Source organism: Haliotis rubra, unplaced genomic scaffold, assembly GCF_003918875.1.
Source record: "Haliotis rubra isolate DU_JTF1 unplaced genomic scaffold, ASM391887v1 Scf525, whole genome shotgun sequence".
Classification (NCBI taxonomy): Eukaryota; Metazoa; Mollusca; class Gastropoda; order Lepetellida; family Haliotidae; genus Haliotis; species Haliotis rubra.
Genome location: NW_025767219.1, coordinates 455,724 through 477,924, shown reverse-complemented (window position 1 = coordinate 477,924; position 22,201 = coordinate 455,724). Strand labels below are relative to the sequence as shown.

At 38.3% G+C, this 22,201-nt stretch overlaps 1 protein-coding gene across 1 annotated transcript in view; it reads left to right on the top strand.

Annotated features, from left to right (window-relative positions):
- LOC124252816 (calcitonin gene-related peptide type 1 receptor-like) overlaps window positions 1–11,797 on the top strand; it is a 123,352-nt gene extending 111,555 nt beyond the window's left edge. Inside the window, exons 7-13 of the mRNA XM_046686494.1 lie at window positions 1,376–1,442; window positions 3,479–3,542; window positions 4,679–4,758; window positions 5,214–5,349; window positions 5,700–5,741; window positions 10,999–11,175; window positions 11,520–11,797. Of these exons, the coding sequence (XP_046542450.1) occupies window positions 1,376–1,442; window positions 3,479–3,542; window positions 4,679–4,758; window positions 5,214–5,349; window positions 5,700–5,741; window positions 10,999–11,175; window positions 11,520–11,579 (626 nt within the window). The 3' untranslated portion in view covers window positions 11,580–11,797. The remainder of the gene's footprint in view (window positions 1–1,375; window positions 1,443–3,478; window positions 3,543–4,678; window positions 4,759–5,213; window positions 5,350–5,699; window positions 5,742–10,998; window positions 11,176–11,519) is intronic.
- Window positions 11,798–22,201: the final 10,404 nt, after the last annotated feature.

The following is a 22,201-nucleotide window of genomic DNA, read 5'->3' as shown; positions in this document are numbered from 1 at the left end:
TTCATCACTATTTGATAGTGATTCATGCCTACATAGTTATGATGGAGTCGGATGCTAAGTTTTGCTTTATGGTCCATGCTGTATTTCGGCGACTGCATTGACGGAATGGGTTTAAGTCACAATGCTAAGACGGTTCGTTGTACCTCGAAAAGGAGTAACACATATTTCACACTGAACAACACTGGTAACAATAAATATGCTTTTTGTAAATGTAAGCCTTTTCAATGTCAATGGAATGGATCATCGTCCTGGATTGGATTTCCTTCCGCAAGAAGCATTCCCAAGGCTGACTCATCTATCGAACTGCTTGAAGGGCGAGTCAGTGACAAGATGAGTGTGTCCTCAATCGAGATTGCTTTGATATCCAGCGTGTGTTACTCTGATAACCACGTGGACTAAAGTCGGACCTTTAGCAGGATATACGCAGAAGCAATTTGGGAATAACATCAGTTACTTGAGGATAGCTTTCTGTCTGGATGGGTGTTTAATGGGGCTGTCTCCACGGTCTAGCGATTACAGTCAGTTTAGGTCAAGGCTTTCTAAAAACTGCTTGCTTGACTTTTGGAAGTTTCTGTATAGTAACAACCCTTTGTGGGAAGATCTAAGCTTGAGGTTCGTGATAAGTGTGCAATACAATGTAGGTTCACCGGTTACAGAAGTGCGTGACTTATATGTGACGCCACTTTGAACAGTATTTCAGTGTATAGCTTAGTGTGGTTGGCAGGCGAAGCTGACATTAGAAGTTCACAGCATTGTTTGTTTGGTTGTTGTTAAACGCCTCACTCATCAGTGTTCCAGCTATGGCCTGTGCCTTGGTTGTGATAGTATGACGTTTGCTTTATCAGCACCATGTCATGCGTTCAGGTTGCATCACAGACTTCTGTGATCTGGGGTTCGAAAACATCTAATAGAATCCCAGTTGCAAAGAGTGATGCTGATGCTGTTGATCGCTGGATTGTCTGGTCCAGATTTGATTAATTACAGACTGCCGTCATATAGCGGGAAAATTGTTGAGTGAAAAAAACAAAAATAAAAACCAAACCCAACCATCCAAAACATCATGCTCGGATGAGATAGGGGTTATTGGTGAACATGAAATGTTCTTTAGTTGTTATCGATCAGACTCAAATTGGATGATTATGAGGAATGGGGCAACAGAGAGAGGCAAATTGTGCAAGATTCATTTTTCATAAATTCATAGAAAATCAAGTACACCCGCTTTTCAGCCCTCTTTTGTCTAGTTTCACTGTTTCGACGAAGATTCTATCTACCATGTCTAACAATGGGCGAAACAGTGAACAAAAGATCACACTCATCCTGGATGTCAATATATATGAATGTCTAATTGTTATTTACAATCGTTTCTATATTTCAGGTATACCTGCTCTATTAACCATAATCTACACTGCAGTAAAGGCAACTCGGGGACATTATAATGACAGGTTGGTTTACTTAAACCATGCATGGATTTACTGTTTTACCTGTAATATTTGTTTTGCTTGATATATTCTTTTTCTTGTTTTTTTGTTTTACCTGGTATGTCTAATTTACTTGTTTTACTTCGTATATCCGATTTACTTGTAAGCTTCTTTTACTTATATTTTCTTTTACCTTACTTGTGTTTACTTGGTGTATTAGTTTTGCTTATATACTTGGCATATTTCCTTGTTTACTTGCTTTTACTTGGTGTATTCATTTTACTTGTTTAGTTGTTAAACTTGTTTTACATGTTTACTTGTTTTCTGTGGTTTGTTTTCTTCTATTTATGTACGTTTATGCTTGGTAAATTCGTTTAAGTCTTTAAACACTTAACCGAATTTACATATGTGCACATGTGTGTATCATACCAAGAGAATCGAACAAGGAATTAGATGGTCAGTTAACGAAATAAATAGACAATTTCTAACAATACCACTACGTTGTAAAATATAGAAAATGTTAATTGGACTTTTGTAATATCATTTTAGGGGCATCATTGTAGATGCCAATTGGTGCCCTACGAAATCTGTTTGATCTGTACAAATCAGGCGGTTCAGGCGTAGTCTCGACGTAAAAAGACACAACTCTCTGACAATCTAGTTTCATATTTGTACATATAATCTATTCACGAAGTGCTTCCTTGAACACGCTTGTTAAATATCACAAAGATGCTAAGTGGGGACGTTATTTAAATGACATTGATATCTGACATTTGAGACTTTGAGACATCCCCTGCAAGGTTTATGGCGCCATCTAGTGAGCCATCCGAAACATTAGGAAAGAAGGACAAGGAGTGGTTATTCGTTAAGGTTAATCCTCGTTACAAGACTGAGGGTTATAAAGACAGACGGCGGGCTATCTCTGATCATGGCTGGTGCCTCAAGAAACATCAGTGATTACAACTCTGACACACAGAGGGCATTTTCCATCAGCATAGCGCCGCAGATGCAGACAGATTTCACTTTGTCATATTGAATGGACGAAAAAGATCATCATTATTTCAGATTGATAAATCTTCTTTAGCAAACTGTGATGATTAAGTATTAACAGTTCTTTGAGATTTCTCTCAAACTTACGTTTAATGTCATAAATGTAAGACACACTTTACTACTTGTAGCTATTTCGTAGCAAAAACAGCTATCTTGGCATTTATTCTGCATAAGAATGACAGGATCCAATACTTTTTCAGTGAAATTGATGTTCTCAAAATGAAGTTTGTTTCTTTGCCTATTCTGCTCTACACGTAATGTGCACGTCATGACTTGTTCGCTGTGGAGTGACTTGTATTCTGTGTCTTGTACGCCATAACTTGAGTTCTGTGTTTTATACGGAATGACTTGTGACCTGCCTCTTCTACGTCATGACGTGTCTTCTTTGTCTTGTACGCCATGGCTTGTGTTTGGTGTCTTGTACGCCATGGCTTGTGTTTGCTGTCTTGTACGCCATGGCTTGTGTTTGCTGTCTTGTACGCCATGGCTTGTGTTTGTAGTCTTGTACGCCATGGCTTGTGTTTGTAGTCTTGTACGCCATGGCTTGTGTTTGTAGTCTTGTACGCCATGGCTTGTGTTTGCTGTCTTGTACGCCATGGCTTGTGTTTGTAGTCTTGTACGCAATGGCTAGTGTTCTGTCTCTTGTATGCCAGACATATGTTCTGAGTCTTGTACCCCATGACTTGTGTTCTATGTCATGAACTCCATCACTTGTGTTCTGAGTCTTGCACGCCATGACTTGTGTTCTGTGCCTTGTACCTCATGACTTGTGTTCTATGCCTTGTACGCTATGGCGTGTGAGCTGTGTCTTGTACGCTATGACTTGTGAGCTGTGCCCTGTACACTATGGCTTGTGAGCTGTGTCTTGTACCCCATGACTTGTGCTCTGTGCTTTGTATGCTATGGCTTGTGAGCTGTGTCTTGTATGGTTTATGGTACATAGTACGTGTATGATGCTTCCTCCTTGATTTTAATAGGTAATTCAGTAACAACATGTCTTTGTCTTTCAGCTGCTGGGTATTTCCCGACTCTTACCAGTGGATTCTCTACGGTCCTGTAATATTCTCAGTGCTCGTAAGTAGAACAGTTGTGTCAGAAAGTGGGAGGAGCCGTAGCATCATATTGTAGTGAAGCACGGGGTTTGGTGGTGGCAGACCAATGCATGTTCTGTAAACGTGGGCTGGAATGCCAGATTCATCCATTTTCTGGATCTAGTGTAGTTAGCACGAAGTGGATTTAGCCAAAGTGATAAACGTCGAAGATTAGTTTCAAACATCAAGTTGTTTGTTTTAAACTCACACTTTGCTGTAATAAAGTCCTTTCTGTCATATTAATAACGCGAAAACCGTTTCATTTGATTTGTTGTCATACAGTATAGACGTTTCTTCTAATGAAAAGCTACAAGGAGTCGCCTGTAATTTATAAACCTGATTCTTGTGGGTGTAGGTTTTAGGATAGACAAAAAATCATCAAAACTTTCAGATGATTTTCAAGTGCAGTCATCATATTAAAAACACTGTGGATGGATGTGTTAGTGGGGGCGGCAGGTGGTGTTTACACCAGAAGTAAACTGCCTGTAATGTTTGTGTCAATGCTGTGAGATCCTTTATTGTCTTGATATGGTGTACGTGATGGTCACTGCCTGGCGCTCGGCATTAATGGGTACAACAAGAACTGGTTGGCTCGGAGTCAGTATAATATAGTCTGAGTGGGGTATTCATGCTTCACTTCGGTATGGTATCTCAGTGGGCTAGCACTATAAAACCAATAAAAGTCTGGGCTAGTACAAGCAGCCGCACATACACATACACACGCATATGCAAGTCGTCATATGAGCGAAATATTCTCAAGCACGACGTAAAACCCAATTTCACCTCACCTCACCTCACCTCACCTCACCTCACCTCACCTCACCTCACCTCACCTCACCTCACCTCACCTCACCTCACCTCACCTCACCTCACCTCACCTCACCTCACCTCACCTCACCTCTTAATATGGTGATCATGATAGTGTGACTTACAGTTAGTTTTTATCAACCTCTGTAACGTTTGATCCACTTCATGTCAACTTCTGTATCTTGTGATCTGAATCAAGTCTGCTTCTGTATCTTTGAATCCAGTACAGGTCAAAATCCGTGTCTAATAAGGCCCTACGTATGTACCTTTTGATACTTTCATGTCATCATCAATATCTTTTTCTCGATTCAGGTCAACATCTGTATCCTGATCAACATCATCCGTTTGCTTGTCACAAAGCTACGACAAATTCCAGAAGCGTCACAAAGCAAGTAAGTGCTTTGAGTGAGTGGGCAAGTGTATAGAGTGAGTGTGTGAGTGTATAGAGTGAGTAAGTCGTTGAATGCATAGAGTGGGCGTGTGGGTGTGTGAGTGACTAAATGAGTGAGTGGGTGTATTATTGGGCTTAGTAAGTTTTTGGTTGCATTGAGTGGATGAGAAATAGCGCAGTGCACAGAGTGAGTTAGTATGAACAAATAATATGTAATTGCATTGCAAGAGCGTGCAGTAGCAGGAGCAGCAGCAGCAACAGTAGAAGTAACAGTAGTAGTATAATCCCTACTACCCTCAACATCACCAGCACCAGCAGAAGCAGAAGCAGCAGCAGTAAGAGTAGGAGTAACCGTAGCAGTATCACCATCATCACCACCACCACCACCATCATCATCATCATCACCATCATCATCACCAGTAGTAGTAGTAGTTACAATATGTGTCCCTCTTCCAGAAAGGCGGCTCGGGCCACGTTGATCCTGGTTCCACTGTTTGGCCTTCAGTATCTGGTATTCCCAGTCCGCCCTGACAAGGACTCTCCACTCTACGAGTTCTACCATTACTTCATTGCGCTACTGACGTCACTGCAGGTGTGTTGAATACTGAATCATAATTGACGTTTTGTGCCACAAACAGTCTATTTTCATTCACATACGTATGCAAAGTTAGTTTCCGAAATTGCACATTAAGTTTGTTACAGTAATGTAGAACATGTACGAGTGAAGGGGATGGGCACATTATTATACCACAAAAATATATGTGTTCTTATCAGTCTTTTGAGAAAGACTTAACTTCACTCTTTAACTTCATGATGCAATATGGTTCGTGAGTGGGTGAATGAGCTAGTGTATTGTGCTAAAATGCCTCTTTGAATAAATCTTCTTGGGAGGACATCCCAAATGACACAGGTCTTAACCTCATTTTTGTTCTCTGGTTGCAGGGAGCCCTAGTCTCGATCATGTATTGCTTTTGTAACGGAGAAGTAAGTACAAGTCTTTTATGTATTTGTTATAAGAACATACAGTAAGCGGTGCTTTTGTTTTCATTAAGTGAACCAGTCCACTGACGGGATCGGGTGGTCAGATTCGCTGACTTGGTTGACAGAAGTCATTGTATCCCAATTGCCTAGATCGATGCTCATGCTGTTGATCACTGGACTGTCTGGCCAAGACTTTATTATATACAGACTGCTGCCATATAGCTGGAATATTGCTGATTGTGGCGTTAAACAACAAACAAACAAAAACAAAACTAAATGAACAATTACATGCGTGTGTTCATTGGAGGCCAAAACCTTTCTTACACAAAGCAAACATCCAAAGAATAAGGTCCATGTGCCCTCCCTTAAGGATATCCCACGGTCCGTCCATGACCTCTGAGCATAAGGACTTGACTTATGCTTTTAAAAGCAAGTGCCATACTAGACGTATGTTAAAGATGAATATCACTTTTTGACTTGATTGTGATAATGTATAATACATTGAGATGATTGTGTATTCCAGGCATTTAATCGTACTCTTAAAAGGACATAAAATCCTCTCTGGTCAAACGAAACCAAATTCATACTGAAATAATTATTGTTATATAAGTCAATGCTTTGGTGCTTTTGAAACCTGGGAATTTATCCTGTATTGCGTGACAAATAGCCCATCTGATTTCCCTTGGCTTTCCTACGGTAACTAGACATACGTACGACACACTACAGGTATACAGGCTCATCTCTGATCATTAAGTCAGATCAAGGAAGTTATCTTTTACATCAATTCAAACTGTTTATGATATCTCTCAATTGTAATGATGACAGCTACATAGTGGAACTCTTTGTGGAAATTTAAGAATAATTAGTACCTCCATGAACTCTACATGGATTTACATAATTTTGCTGTCAGTGTCATTGGACGCGTTTTAAAGTCCATGCGTCTTGCTTTATCCCATATGGAGATGCATGTATATTACATAAACATAAACTGTCAAAGGAAAGTCAAGGCGTGAAAATGGGATTATAAGGAACAAGTACAAGTATTTCCAAAGTAGTTGAAGAAGAAACACAAGACACTGTTACAGTCAAAGGAATTCAAACAATCTTCAGTTCCTAAAACACAACGATGATTCTTATCTTAAACATTACCAGCAAATACCCCTTTCTTGTTGGTTTCATGTGCACATGGATGAATGTTTCTGCAAGGCAGTTAATATAGCTTAATGTCACAGTATCCTGACTAACATGCATTGGTCCTTATTGATTCACCAAAAATCCAAACGCTTTAGTTAAACCTTATAAAATAAATCTTCCTGACACCTGTACACGTATGGGTTAATATCTGAACATTAACTAAAACGTCAAATACTCACATGTTGAAAGCAAACGTAATTATAATCAACACACCACTTAATTAAAATAACCATAATTACTCATTCATAAAGAACTGAATAGTTGGTTGTGCTTATTGTGTGCTATCAAAGTGTTATTTACAGTTGACAGGATAACATACATAGGGTTGGAAATAGTAGAAGCAAACCTTAAGGATTTCCACTTATAAAAATCAACAGTTTATTCCAAAAATATACTTAGCCTTTGTTTAACATTAAGGACGAGTTGTCTCGTTTAAAGCTAAGCTTCCATGTAACCTTTTGATTATTTGCGGATTCTCATACAAATTTAGTAGACAGTTGCCTCTGGAGTTTCTGTATCGCTGTTTAGTAGTGAGTCATAAACACAGGCTCACGATACAGTCGTAATCGTACACTAGATTCCGCTTTTAGTAGAAATGTGTTATGGTTTTGGAAAGATGTTTGTCGCTTATGGTAACACAAACAGGCACAATTGCTATCTTGAATTGGTCACTATGTACAGTTCACACGCGGGTCAGATGCTGCTACCGGGAGGCGTGCTGCCAATGTAAATAAGGATATGATGCTGAAGGGGTGAATGCATGAAGCGATTAAGTCAACACATAACGTTTGGGGTGATGAATTGAAGTGTTTATCACATGGCAGGAACATTATCCCTCCCCATGGAGTATAGCTATATAGTATAATGGCTTATGTAATTATGTGTTTATATATGGTGTGAAATAGGTCAACGGGAATGAGATGACCTAGATGACTCAGTTATTCATTGTTGCTTTAGTGCTGAATTATTAGACTATTATAAATCATAATGAAATGCTTCACCTAGTGGTTTAAAGTTACATGGATGTATGGATAATAGCAGTCAAGTATGATTCATACCTAAAATGAACAAATAGATGCAGTCAGTTACTATCTATCTACATGTATGTATGTATCTATCTATCTACGGAGTGTGGAGGTATGGTTTTCAGCCGCTTTTAACAACGAACTATCCAGGTATCTCATCATGGGTCTCACACATTGTGCCATGTGAACAATGTATTTCCTTCGTCTTACTGTGATAAAACATGATTTTCTCCAGCCAATTTTGGAAACAGTAACCAACACCTTGGAAGGAATTTTGTAACGAGTAGTCTAAAATAGAGTTTTATTCACGGCGTTATCCAATACAGAAATTCAACATCATCCAATCACAATTTTAAGGCTGTATTTACAGAAGATCGGTACAATAGACTTATTTCGAGTCTCCAAGGATGTTCTCAGTTCCATTTGAGCATTCACGTTTCATCACAGACCCCAGAAACGAGGTTGTCCACTTCGTATAATGAAAGTACCTTATCCTCAAGACAAGTGGAGAGCATATCTGATTGCATTTGGACAGTGCGTGACTTGCAACCAATTGTCAGAGGTACTGCACACTCGCTCAGTATGGACTCACCTTACAGCTACTGGCACGAAACCTGCCAATTGGTGAAACCTTATCGACTGAAAGTTTCAGGTGTCCTCGCTGGCTTAAACTGGAAATATTGTGATAAACCTCTGAAGTGTTTGCGTGCTGTGTCTGTTACACTTGAGGACAATTTGAATTAGAGTTGCTGCAAATGGCAAAGAGTCCCTCTTAAGATTCATGACTGGCGTTCCACTTCGAACAAATTGCCAAGTGACGTGCTGAATTAAAATGGCCATTTATTAATGCGTCTATTTTTGAGTTTTACTCATACAAAGTGCGTGATCATTGGCGTATACAGGGAAATAACGTTATTAAATTTCTAGAGTAACATGTCAGGTTTTATATGAATTAATCTACTACTAGTTGTCCTAAATAGAACAGACAACCGTATAACTAAGTTACAACCTTGTTCTTACATCCTACCAAAGTGGTCCTTGATTCAAAATCACTTTTAACCCAGTGAGGAATCTTGTGAAAAGAACAAATGTTTTCGTTCCCATTGTTCAGAGGTGACATTTAAAAAATTCATATCGACGTATCATTGCATTCTGTGAAAAAAGTAAACGCTCACAGGGAGAATAAAATTACAAGTTGAGTGAGTGAGTTAAAATTTAACGTCACCTCGGCAATATTTCAGCCATATAGTGACGAGAAATTGTTGTACATACACAATAAATACAATTAGTTAAATAACCAGTCATCGACGGACTGTAACATAACTAGAGTATCACAAAATTAGTTAAAACTAGCTAGCATGTATCTTTAAAAATAGAAAACTATTTTAGACAATAAATAAACGGGGTATTGATCGCCAACAACTGAAGGTAGATCACCATACTAGGGACCATGGGGACTTACAGTGCCTTTGCTACCTGCATGGATCTTAGCTGGATTTACACCATACCTTTAGCTGCTGGCGATTGTAGGCAAAATTAGCCACAAATTAAAATGACAATAATACTACGAGTAGATACGGAAGATTAAATTTTACTTCGAATGTTTTGGGACTTACGTATCCTCTCAGGAAGACAATAATTTTACGGTACTTCAACCTCCCTTGAGGAAATTTCAAGTTGAACGGGTTTCTTTTTGGTATTCCCTATGTTTCAAAAGGCTAATGCCCTGATGTAATTTCACAATTATCTCTGTGAAACGTTAGATATTTGTGACACCGCATCCATGGACGTTTTTATATTACTTGATCTCTTCATGTAGAATCCAGTCAAACGTTCTATAATGGAACTTATTTTGCGTGCATGAGCACAACTATCGCCGATGAAAATCTTTCTTTCCAGACGTTTGACAATCTATAACATTATTAAGATAACTTGTTTTAATCGCCATTTGTTTTCGTTGCTGGACGCCATAGTCGATATTCTAGCTTTATGACAACAGTCTGGAAATAATCGAATCTAGACCAGAAAATGCAGTCATCGTGAGCATTGATCTACGTAAATGGGATACAATGACCGGCATCAAGTGCGCCATCGAGCTTGACCACCGATCTGTTGTCTCTTGAACATAAACTTTCGGGTCCAGCATTCGGGCCTGCGTGGAATGCCTACTGGTAATCAAGATTAAACTTGAATCCAGACAAAGGTTTCTTCATGTTTGTAACCAAAATAAAATACATCATTTCAACAAAACATGATTATTGATGCTCTCTTATCTTCATTTGGTTCACGGGGCGGTGGGGTAGCCTCATGGTTAAAGCGTTGGCTTGTCACGCCGAAGACCCGGGGTTCGAATCCCCACATGGGTACAATGTGTGAAGCCCATTTCTGGTGTCCCCCGCCGTGATGTTGCTGGAATATTGCTAGAAGCGGCGTAAAACCGAACTCAGTCAGTCAGTCAGTCATTTGGTTCACTCTGATTTTGGCCGAATTTCCTCACAAAAATAGAAAACGTTTTGTCCAGTTTAGTTTATATATACACTCAGTGATAACACAACACATATGTGTGTGAGGTCTGCTGGGGTGGGCTTTTTTCACCATCAGCTTTGAACAAGAGGCATCGTATTGATGCTGATGGTTTGTATGGGTATTCGGACATCACTAGATTCCGACATCCCTGAGGAACCCAAGTCTGTATTTAGCGCCGCTGGTGGGGCTCGACAGCAGTGCGTCCATAGACACACACACACACACACACACACACACACACACACACACACACACCCCCCGACTCTTCGTTCGTCTTTCTGAAAAAGAAAACACAATTGATGGCATCTGCGATCAAAGCCCTTCAAAAGTTGCTTACTTTCGTCAGTTCCGTTGGGGCCATATTGTGATGGGTTGTTTTTGTATAAAAAATGTATGACACACGAGATAGTTGAACCATTCCCTTGAGCAAACATGGGTCGTTATTATTGTGATGCTTCTTCAACGTTGACGTATGTCACTGACAGAACACTCATTATTTTTATCTGTTTTGGCAGGTGACGTCAATAGTCCGCCGGAAGTGGCACCAACATCGACTAATGACTGGGCATGTCCGGAAGAACACGACCTCTGCCACCATGTATACAGAAGCCTACTCTGTCATGCAGTCCTCCAACAAAGATCTTTCGGGACAAAAGTCAAAGGTCGCTTCCGATTTTCACAGTAAGGCGTTGGTAAGTAAAGTAAGTATAACATTAGTTGTATTTAGATATTCAGAAATGCAAGTTCCGTAAATAGCTACACCAAATTGCAAACCATGAACCAGAAATAAGACACTAATGTTTTTAAGTATAGGTAGTAAAGAATTGTAATAATTTAATTGATCAAATACATGCGTTCCAATTGTTTCAGTCCCACCCAGTCTCATCAGTTTACATATCCTGGCACAGGAAAGTCGAACAAAACTCAATCGATGATTAATTAATCATGGCTTGATATCATACTTTGTGTTCCCAAGGAACATAATTTATTTCGTCTCCAAGATCAAATATTGAGTCTTCATTTTCAATTTCTTTAGGATTCTGTCCAAATGAAGCCTTTGAAGATAGAGACAGCATCTACAACCACCCTAACGTGATAACGTCAACACCGACGTTCAGAGGTTAATGCTTGCCCCTCGGGAGATGCAGTGGTTTGACACCGACTAAGCCAAAGAAGGCGTCTTCGATTGGAAAGTCTCACTCACATTCCTGTGCACTTGGTCCAACTCGCGCCTGTTGTCGTGGCATGTTCGTTTGGGAATGCAAAACACTGTTACCGTGATTCCACACACCATCGGTAAATACAGAGCACGCTGTTTCTTGCAAGAAATTATGAAAATGCTCTTGTTAATAGTTGTTTTTCATTAACCGATATTATTTGGTTAGATTAGTTTATTGTTTTGGTAGGATTTTCAACCCAAGTATCCGACATCTGTACATTATTTGGTCTTCATATCCATCCTCAACCAGGAAGGTTATTGTGTACCTTATATTCCTAACTCCTAAAATTCAGATAACTTGAAATCAATATATTTCCAGATCGAGTAGTTTTGTTTGGAAAACATTTTTAATACATGTATATTACGAAAGATCAAGACGATCTGGTCTTTGAGAGTACAATGGTAAGAGTATATATTTTGTCACATCACATACATTTTCCCAGCCCCCGGGAGAACTCAGATATGAATACTTTCAATTATTACACGTAGAAGCGAAAATGAAGAGCAGGCTGGAGATGGGGAACACAGACGAAAATATCGAGTTCCTTATATGTAGTTTACGAACATAACATATATTCACAGTAATCGTAGGCAGATAGTATTTTATTTTTTTTTCTGAATATGCGACACTATGCTGTTTGTGGAGATGGCCATTTTGACATTTTGATGTATTCAAGTACAACTGTGGACAGTAACGGTAACGGTCCGAATAGAGTTTTTTCCCCGCTGTATACAATATAAACCCAATGCATATACTTCTGTTGAGGCTTGATCTTGATTTGACTTAACATGTAATGATCACATGGCGTTTTCTGAAAACATTGGTGGCTTTGGAGGTTGGGTGGTTGTTGAGTCGTTAACAGAGTCCACGGAAAGCTTTCTAACAAAGATGCCTTTATGTTTACAGTTGATACGAACATGCTATTTGTACACATATTACTGCAGGTTTCAATTTACGGTAATTGGGGCCAACAATCATACATGTATCTGTCCATATCTACCAGCTAAAATGTATATATCTGTTTCTGCTCTTTTACAAGTAACATATTTTAAAAAATATATACTCTGAATATATTCGAAGGTACAAATATCAAACATTCATAAGAAATGACAAAAAACAATCAGAAGAAATTATAAATCAGTTTTGGGAGCTGTTTAAACGTAGTTATTAAAAATGTATGTTATTATATTGTTTATATAAAATGAACCCATTTTGCGACATGTATTTTTTGGCATTTGTATATGTTTAGTTTATTTATACTTTCCATATTGTTTTAGAGAAAAATTGAAAGAATTGTTTTTCACGTAAATCACATCTACATAAAGGCCGGTTTAGGAAACAAATACTTCTTAACATGTGCATTTGTTTGGGATAAAGAGTAAATAATACCTGGATATATAATTAGTACAAGCTAAATTTGTTGTCCACAGAGTCACGATGAGATCGTCTACCAACATTTCAGTCTTCCAGAAATGTACATATTTTGCAGACACTCAGAACGAGGGTTTCAATAAGAAGCTGGTCAGCTCAAGCACGGACTGATCACTAACAGAATAATGATGACGACTGCATACAGTTTTTAAAAAGTGATCTCAACATTCACATTTCAGTCATAGCCAGGGTTATGTGTACTTCCACAGCTGACTAATGGGACGATCCAAGGACAGATTTGCTGATTTTATTGTGTCTCTCTGGAGTCCATGTAAATTGTTTCAGTTTTAAAATGATCGCATTTGAACGAAATTCAGAGGTGATACACATAAAGGCGAGAATTAATGGAAGCCAACTTCTTCATTTTGAGCAACACGACATTTCAGATTATACTCTTAGTTCCTCGTCAGTTGAATAATAAAACTAGGAAACATATAACTCTACAAGGACATGTGAAGCAATCATGTTTGGCCATGTCAGCGACACATCCATTTCTCATATCATGCTTCCATGGTGTATCGATGATGTCATAATCTGGCATATAGCTCCCGAAAGACTTTCAAGGCAACAAAATTGCGACCTCCACATGGCGGTGCTTCAGCAAATTACTTCTTTATCAAGTAGAGGTCGAAGGAAAAACTCACAAACATCACTGCCCCTGTAACATCTTTATCTGTGTAGATGTGTTTTTGGTCATTCATTTCCGTGAGTCACACCTATTAATAATTTATTAACTTAGAATGCGCATAGCTTCATTTAATACCGTGTAACATGGTTTTTGGTGAGTTGCTTGGACATGTAGAATGTTTTGTTGACATATGGAGATAATATCAGTTATTCAGATCTCTTCTTGTTCACTGTTAGCATCAGTTCGATGGTGCTGTTTACTCTTTATTTGCTATGTTGTCTGAGATAATATATATGTATATATATATGCTTATTTAAGAAAGGAATACACATTTAAAGCCATATATTAGTCTTCATCATGTAAAACATATAAAAGGATGCCGATCGCGCTCAACAGCGTCGCATTAGCCTTTTAAGACATTAGCATCAAGCAGTGTGATAATAGTTTCCATATAAACATATTATGTTGTATTCATACCTGTACATGGACGCCAATATAGTGTCACTGGAATAAGGTATTTGTTTTTCTACTATAATGTATATCTCTCTTCTCTTTTTGTTGTAAAAACTCATCACCAACAATATTCAGCTCATGATTACATTCTACTGAACCTATTAACCATATATGCCATTTGTATAAGCTTATTAATACGATGGAAAAGATAGACGCACACATTTAACCATTTACCAAAGTAATCATACTAATGTTCACCATGTGAATGTAAGTGTTAGTGAGTATTTTACAGTTTACATAGAAACGTGTTGTAATATAGCAGTCTATATTTGTATTGTTATGTTATCGTCAACATGATTTAAGTTTTCACCGAATCATAGTGCTATCGTTATCTATAAATATTTTCAATAAACATGTTGCTTGTTCTCTGAAGGATGTATTTTTTTCAAAATTAGGAGATGTACATGTATTTTTAGGGTGTGCGGGTGTTAATGAAAAGTTTATATCTAAATATGAAAACACATAATTTTACCGATATTATGAAATGTCACAGTTACTTTCAGTAGCATTTTTCCTTCACATAAACTCTCAAGGAATGAGAAGACTTTAATCAGAGAAACTTCTGCTCTGTTCCATTCAATGTCATGCCTCTCGAATGCCCCTAAGGGATCAAAACGTAGTCTTTGTTTTTCGTCTTGGAGGTATTTTTGAAATACATGTTACCTGACCCTGCCTGAAGAACTTGAACATCAATTTAGGTCAACTCTGGGAGTGGTCAGATGTCGGAATGAGATGTCCATGTTCGTTTGAGGCACTGAACGTTTCTCTGGAAATATATGGTTGGTACAACAATGACATCTGAAGACAGATGTGCTGAATACTTTGTCCTCCCTACACAAAATGTGTATCTTTGTTTGGTTGTAATACATTGTAACATTAATAGTGACACGTGTTCATTTTTCACTAAGTGAACACCACGTATGAACACTGCTGTAATGCTAGGCTGAATGTTTCAATATTTGTTCTTAGATTTGTTTTTACTTCAGTCAGTGTTCCACATATGCCAGAGTATATTCCAGGTGAGAGGTTATTACTTATTACTCGTTAGATATCAATAAAAAACGGTCAGACCTCTATGTGATACTATTCGCTTTGCTTCAACTGAACTGTTAATTGTTATATAATGTTAATGGAGTGTTAATAAATTTTATGTTGATGAAAGTTTGCCTTTGTAATGTCTCGTTTTCACGTATACGTGGGCATCGAAAATCTGTACTCAGTGAAAGCGTCAGAAACAATGTCTTAATGACAAATATCTGCAATAGTATATGTGGCCATCGTGACATTGAAAACCAAACACACAAACTGCACAATCTAGGGAAACAGTTATTATCCAGCAAAACTTTATCTCAAACAGAATGTTAATGCACAGCTGTACACTGTTCACTGATCAAGTTGAACAATCTCATTACAATCCTGTTCTGTTACAATACCTCTCTAGAAATGACAGGTCTAGAGTAGGAAACTAGGTGTCTTCATAGCCATGCACAACCGTATCTGGAAAGTGACTTCAAGCAGTTGGATACCGGTGGGGATTATGGTAATGAAACAGTAGCAAAAGTTCTTGAAACTTTTGAACTGTTGGTTCACATACATTTTCTATTGATTCCTCAAGGAACCGTAAAACGTAATAAATACCCAGTACAATTATACATCACTGCGTCAAATGGCGCGTCAATCGCGTCAACACCATTTGAAAGGTAGTTTGATTATTGTTTGAAAAAATGACCCTGGCACTCAAGTGAAGTAACACCTTATGCAAAACTATTTAAAAGTTGCTTCAGGGATACCGTGGTGAATCATTCAGAAAGAAAATACATTCGTGTTAAATGTCGTGTTGTTCTGACCTGAGAAAGTACAACCCGTGAACATTTCATTTGTCACATCACGCGATGAATAATACAAAACACTAGTGACTTGGCAAAAATATATTCGCCCATTTGTTTAGTTTTATCCGCGGAAAAGGTCAGTGAATTTGGTTTCATGCTGATCCAAAGGGTGTATGAATTGATTCTATGGGTGTCAGCTAACTATACAATTCAAAGCAACGCGTCTGCCAAGAGGTTACTGTTGGATTTGAACCCAGTATACCTTGCCACAAATATACACGAAACAATATTTAAGATGATACACCTATGACGAGAATTGGTTTTCAAGAACCCATGCTTATCGTAAGAGACGACTGACAGTATCGGATGGTCAGTCTCGCTGACTTGGGTGACACATGGCATCTTATCCCAATTGCCTAGATCGATGCTAACGATGTTGATCACTGGATGGATTGGTCCAGACGCGACTTTTCACAACCCGCAGCCATATAGCTGGAATATTGCTGTGTACAGCGTTAAACAACAAACACACAACAATCAATGAAGCAACGTGACAACTCAAGGTAGGGAAATAAACCCACAGGGAATAGTGACGTACATGAAACCTTACATAAAAATCAGCAAGCTGATACAACCTGGAAACCAAATGTTTCATCATGCACTACTGCAATGAATAGAATGAGGATAAAGGCTCATACACATTTTCATTTCAGAATTGGGTTCAACATCTTTGTTAAATATGTAGAAAGCTTCTTCCAACTGAGAGACCTAACCATCTTCAATAACACCACACTTACCGAACGTAAGTCTGATGCCATCAACGTGATTCTTTCTGGAGCCCATTCCTTCATTTCTGCACTTGTAGACCACGATGAAATATGAAAAATGAACAAGACCACATGACTTTATGTTATCAATCCCGTCACAAAATACATTTAAAATATCGTGCTAAGCCTTTCTCGGATGAGGATTTAGACATGCAATGACAATGTTTTTGGCCCCTCAAGCTCTTAAGTATCCCATCAATTTATTTGAATTCACACAGCAAATCCCTATCGCTCTGTTGCTCTTTATATCTGTAGCCTTGGGGAAACTTCCCCATTGTAGGCTACTAAATTCCAGGCGAAAAGTAGCATTTGCGCCCTGTCCTGATTCTTCTTTTTTCTATAAATGAATCAAACTATCTTAATGATTAACATTCTCCTCCATGTTTCAATTTTCATGCTGCAAATTGCTCTTTCCGATTCCAGGTTTTCACCGAAATGCGAGCGCCTGATTTGTTTCGAATGATTGTCCTTAAAATACCATACGTTCAGGACATTTATACAGAATTCATTGAGATAAATTGAGGTTTTTACAGGTTGACAATACATATATCCTAAGGGAATTATGTGTAACTGAACATGAAACTGGTCATTTTGAGAACACAAACAAGAATAGAGTATGAGAGCAACCTCATTTTACAAAAGTAATCTTGCAATCTATCATAAGGCTTGACGCTTAATGTTTTTGACTGTGTAACACATGCAATTTCGATCTGCAGTAATAATCATAAGATTAATATATATATTTAATAGCCAAAACATTAATCTGTACCAAATACAGTAATGGTCCTGGGTTGTGGAATAAATACACGCCTTTGTAAAACTATTTTCTTGTTGTTACCATGCTTGAGGAAGGAATTAATTGGATAGATCACAGGCTGGTCGGCTAATAACCAGTGTGATAAGCCTGGATAGGATATCCATGTTAAACAGTCAGTGAGCAACAATCATCTTCTGGCATTTTAGTCCAGATTACGGTACATGCAGCTTCACACATATCTTTACATCGCGATATATGTGTTAAAATCTTGAAATCCAAATAAATCCCATTTCACTTCACGTTTCATTAAATTAGTGATCCCCTTCGGGATTTTCCCCCTCACAAGCCGACTGTCAAATGATATTCAGATCATTCTTACTCTAAAATAAATTAATGTGAATGACAATACACTTCCGTGTCACTTAAAGTCTTCACAGGGTTTCTTTGCAGTTCATTCGGAGCCCTCACAGGGAGAAAAAACTTACAAATTGAGTGAGTGAGTTAAAAATTAACGTCACCTCGGCAATATTTCAGCCATATAGTGACGAGAAATTGTTGTACATACACAATAAATACAAGTAGTTAAATAACCAGTCATCGACGGACTGTAACATAACTAGAGTATCACAAAATTAGTTAAAACTAGCTAGCATGTATCTTATAAAAATAGAAAACTATTTTAGACAATAAAAAAACGGGGTATTGAACAACTGAAGGTATATCACCATACTAGGGACCATGGGGACTTACAGTGTCTTTGCTACCTGCATGGACCCTAGCTGGATTTACACCATCCCTTCAGCTGCTGGCGATTGTAGGCAAAATTAGCCACAAATTAAAATGACAATAATACTACGAGTAAAAACGGAAGATTAAATTTTACTTCGAATGTTTTGGGACTTACGTATCCTCTCAGGAAGACAATAATTTTACGGTACTTCAACCGCCCTTGAGGAAATTACAAGCTGAACGGGTTTCTTATTGGTATTCCCTATGTTTCAAAAGGCTAATGTCCTGATGTAATTTCACAATTATCTCTGTGAAACGTTAGATATTTGTGACACCGCATCCATGGACGTTTTTATATTACTTGATCTCTTCATGTAGAATCCAGTCAAACGTTCTATAATGGAACTTATTTTGCGTGCATGAGCACAACTATCGCCGATGAAAATCTTTCTTTCCAGACGTTTGACAATCCATAACATTATTAAGATAACTTGTTTTAATCGCCGTTTGTTTTCGTTGCTGGACGCCATAGTCAATATTCTAGCTTTATGACAACAGTCTGGAAATAATCGAATCTAGACCAGAAAATGCAGTCATCGTGAGCATTGATCTACGTAAATGGGATACAATGACCGGCATCAAGTGCCCCATCGAGCTTGACCACCGATCTGTTGTCTCTTGAACATAAACTTTCGGGTCCAGCATTCGGGCCTGCGTGGAATGTCTATTGGTAATCAAGATTAAACTTGAATCCAGACAAAGGTTTCTTTATGTTTGTAACCAAAATAAAATACATCATTTCAACAAAACATGATTATTGATGCTCTCTTATCTTCATTTGGTTCACGGGGCGGTGGGGTAGCCTCATGGTTAAAGCGTTGGCTTGTCACGCCGAAGACCCGGGTTCGAATCCCCACATGGGTACAATGTGTGAAGCCCATTTCTGGTGTCCCCCCGCCGTGATGTTGCTGGAATATTGCTAAAAGCGGCGTAAAACCGAACTCAGTCAGTCAGTCAGTCATTTGGTTCACTCTGATTTTGGCCGAATTTCCTCACAAAAATAGAAAACGTTTTGTCCAGTTTATTTTATAAATACACACAGTGATAACACAACACATATGTATGTGAGGTCTGCCGGGGTGGGCTTTTTTTCACCATCAGCTTTGAACCAGAGGTATCGTATTGATGCTGATGGTTTGTATGGGTATTCGGACATCACTAGATTCCGACATCCCTGAGGGACCCAAGTCTGTATTTAGCGCCTCTGGTGGGGCTCGACAGCAGCGCGTCCATAGAAACAACACCACCCCCGACTCTTCTGTCGTCTTTCTGAAAAGAAAACACAATTGATGGCATCTGCGATCAAAGCCCTTCAAACGTTGCTTACTTTCGTCAGTTCAGTTGGGGCCATATTGTGATGGGTTGTTTTTGTATAAAAATGTATGACACACGAGATAGCTGAACCATTCCCTTGAGCAAACATGGGTCGTTATTCTTGTGATGCTTCTTCAACGTTGACTTATGCCACTGACAGAACAGTCATTATTTGTATCTGTTTTGGCAGGTGACGTCAATAGTCCGCCGGAAGTGGCACCAACATCGACTAATGACTGGGCATGTCCGGAAGAACACGACCTCTGCCACCATGTATACAGAAGCCTACTCTGTCATGCAGTCCTCCAACAAAGATCTCTCGGGACAAAAGTCAAAGGTCGCTTCCGATCTTCACAGTAAGGCGTTGGTAAGTAAAGTAAGTATAACATTAGTTCTATTTAGATATTCACTTACAGTTCCAATGTTTTATTAAGATTTCCCCATTAAAGAACCGGATGAGTACATTGTAATTGGAGAAATGCAAGTTCCGTAAATAGCTACACCAGATTCCAAACCATGAACCAGAAATAAGACACTAATGTTTTTAAGTATAGGTAGTAAAGAATTGCAATAATTTGATTGATCAAATACATGCGTTCCCATTGTTTCAGTCCCACCCAGTCTTATGAGTTTACATATCCTGGCACAGGAAAGTCGAACAAAACTCAATCGATCGTGATTAATAAATCATGGCTTGATATCATAATTTTCAATTTGTTTAGGATTCTGTCCAAATGAAGCCTTTGAAGATAGAGACAGCATCTACAACCACCCTAACGTGATAACGTCAATACCGACGTTCAGAGGTTAATGCTTGCCCCTCGGGAGATGCAGTGGTTTGACACCGACTAAGCCAAAGAAGGCGTCTTCGATTGGAAAGTCTCACTCACATTCCTGTGCACTTGGTCCAACTCGCGCCTGTTGTCGTGGCATGTTCGTTTGGGAATGCAAAACACTGTTACCGTGATTCCACACACCATCGGTAAATACAGAGCACGCTGTTTCTTGCAAGAAATTATGAAAATGCTCTTGTTAATAGTTGTTTTTCCCTTACCAATATTATTTGGTTAGATTAGTTTATTGTTTTGGTAGGATTTTCAACCCAAGTATCCGACATCTGTACATTATTTAGTCTTCATATCCATCCTCAACCAGGAAGGTTATTGTGTACCTTATATTCCTAACTCCTAAAATTCAGATAACTTGAAATCAATATATTTCCAGATCGAGTAGTTTTTAATACATGTATATTACGAAAGATCAAGACGATCTGGTCTTTGAGAGTACAATGGTAAGAGTATATATTTTGTCACATCACATACATTTTCCCAGCCCCCGGGAGAACTCAGATATGAATACTTTCAATTATTACATGTAAAAGGGAAAATGAAGAGCAGGCTGGAGATGGGGAACACAGAGGAAAATATCGAGTTCCTTATATGTAGTTTACGTACATAACATATATTCACAGTAATCGTAGGCAGATAGTATTTCATTTTTTTTTTCTGAATATGCGACACTATGCTGTTTGTGGAGATGGCCATTTTGACATTTTGATGTATTCAAGTACAACTGTGGACAGTAACGGTATCGGTCCGAATAGAGTTTTTTCCCCGCTGTATACAATATAAACCCAATGCATATACTTCGGTTGAGGCTTGATCTTGATTTGACTTAACATGTAATGATCACATGGCGTTTTCTCAAAACATTGGTGGCTTTGGAGGTTGGGTGGTTGTTGAGTAGTTAACAGAGTCCACGGAAAGCTTTCTAACAAAGATGCCTTTATGTTTACAGTTGATACGAACATGCTATTTGTACACATATTACTGCAGGTTTCAATTTACGGTAATTGGGGCCAACAATCATACATGTATCTGTCCATATCTACCAGCTAAAATATATATATCTGTTTCTGCTCTTTTACAAGTAACATATTTTAAAAACTATATACTCTGAATATATTCGAAGGTACAAATATCAAACATTCATAAGAAATGACAAAAAACAATCAGAAGAAATTATAAATCAGTTTTGGGAGCTGTTTAAACGTAGTTATTAAAAATGTATGTTATTATATTGTTTACATAAAATGAACCCATTTTGCGACATGTATTTTTTGGCATTTGTATATGTTTAGTTTATTTATACTTTCCATATTGTTTTAGAGAACAATTGAAAGAATTGTTTTTCACGTAAATCACATCTACATAAAGGCCGGTTTAGGAAACAAATACTTCTTAACATGTGCATTTGTTTGGGATAAAGAGTAAATAATACCTGGATATATAATTAGTACAAGCTAAATTTGTTGTCCACAGAGTCACGATGAGATCGTCTACCAACATTTCAGTCTTCCAGAAATGTACATATTTTGCAGACACTCAGAACGAGGGTTTCAATAAGAAGC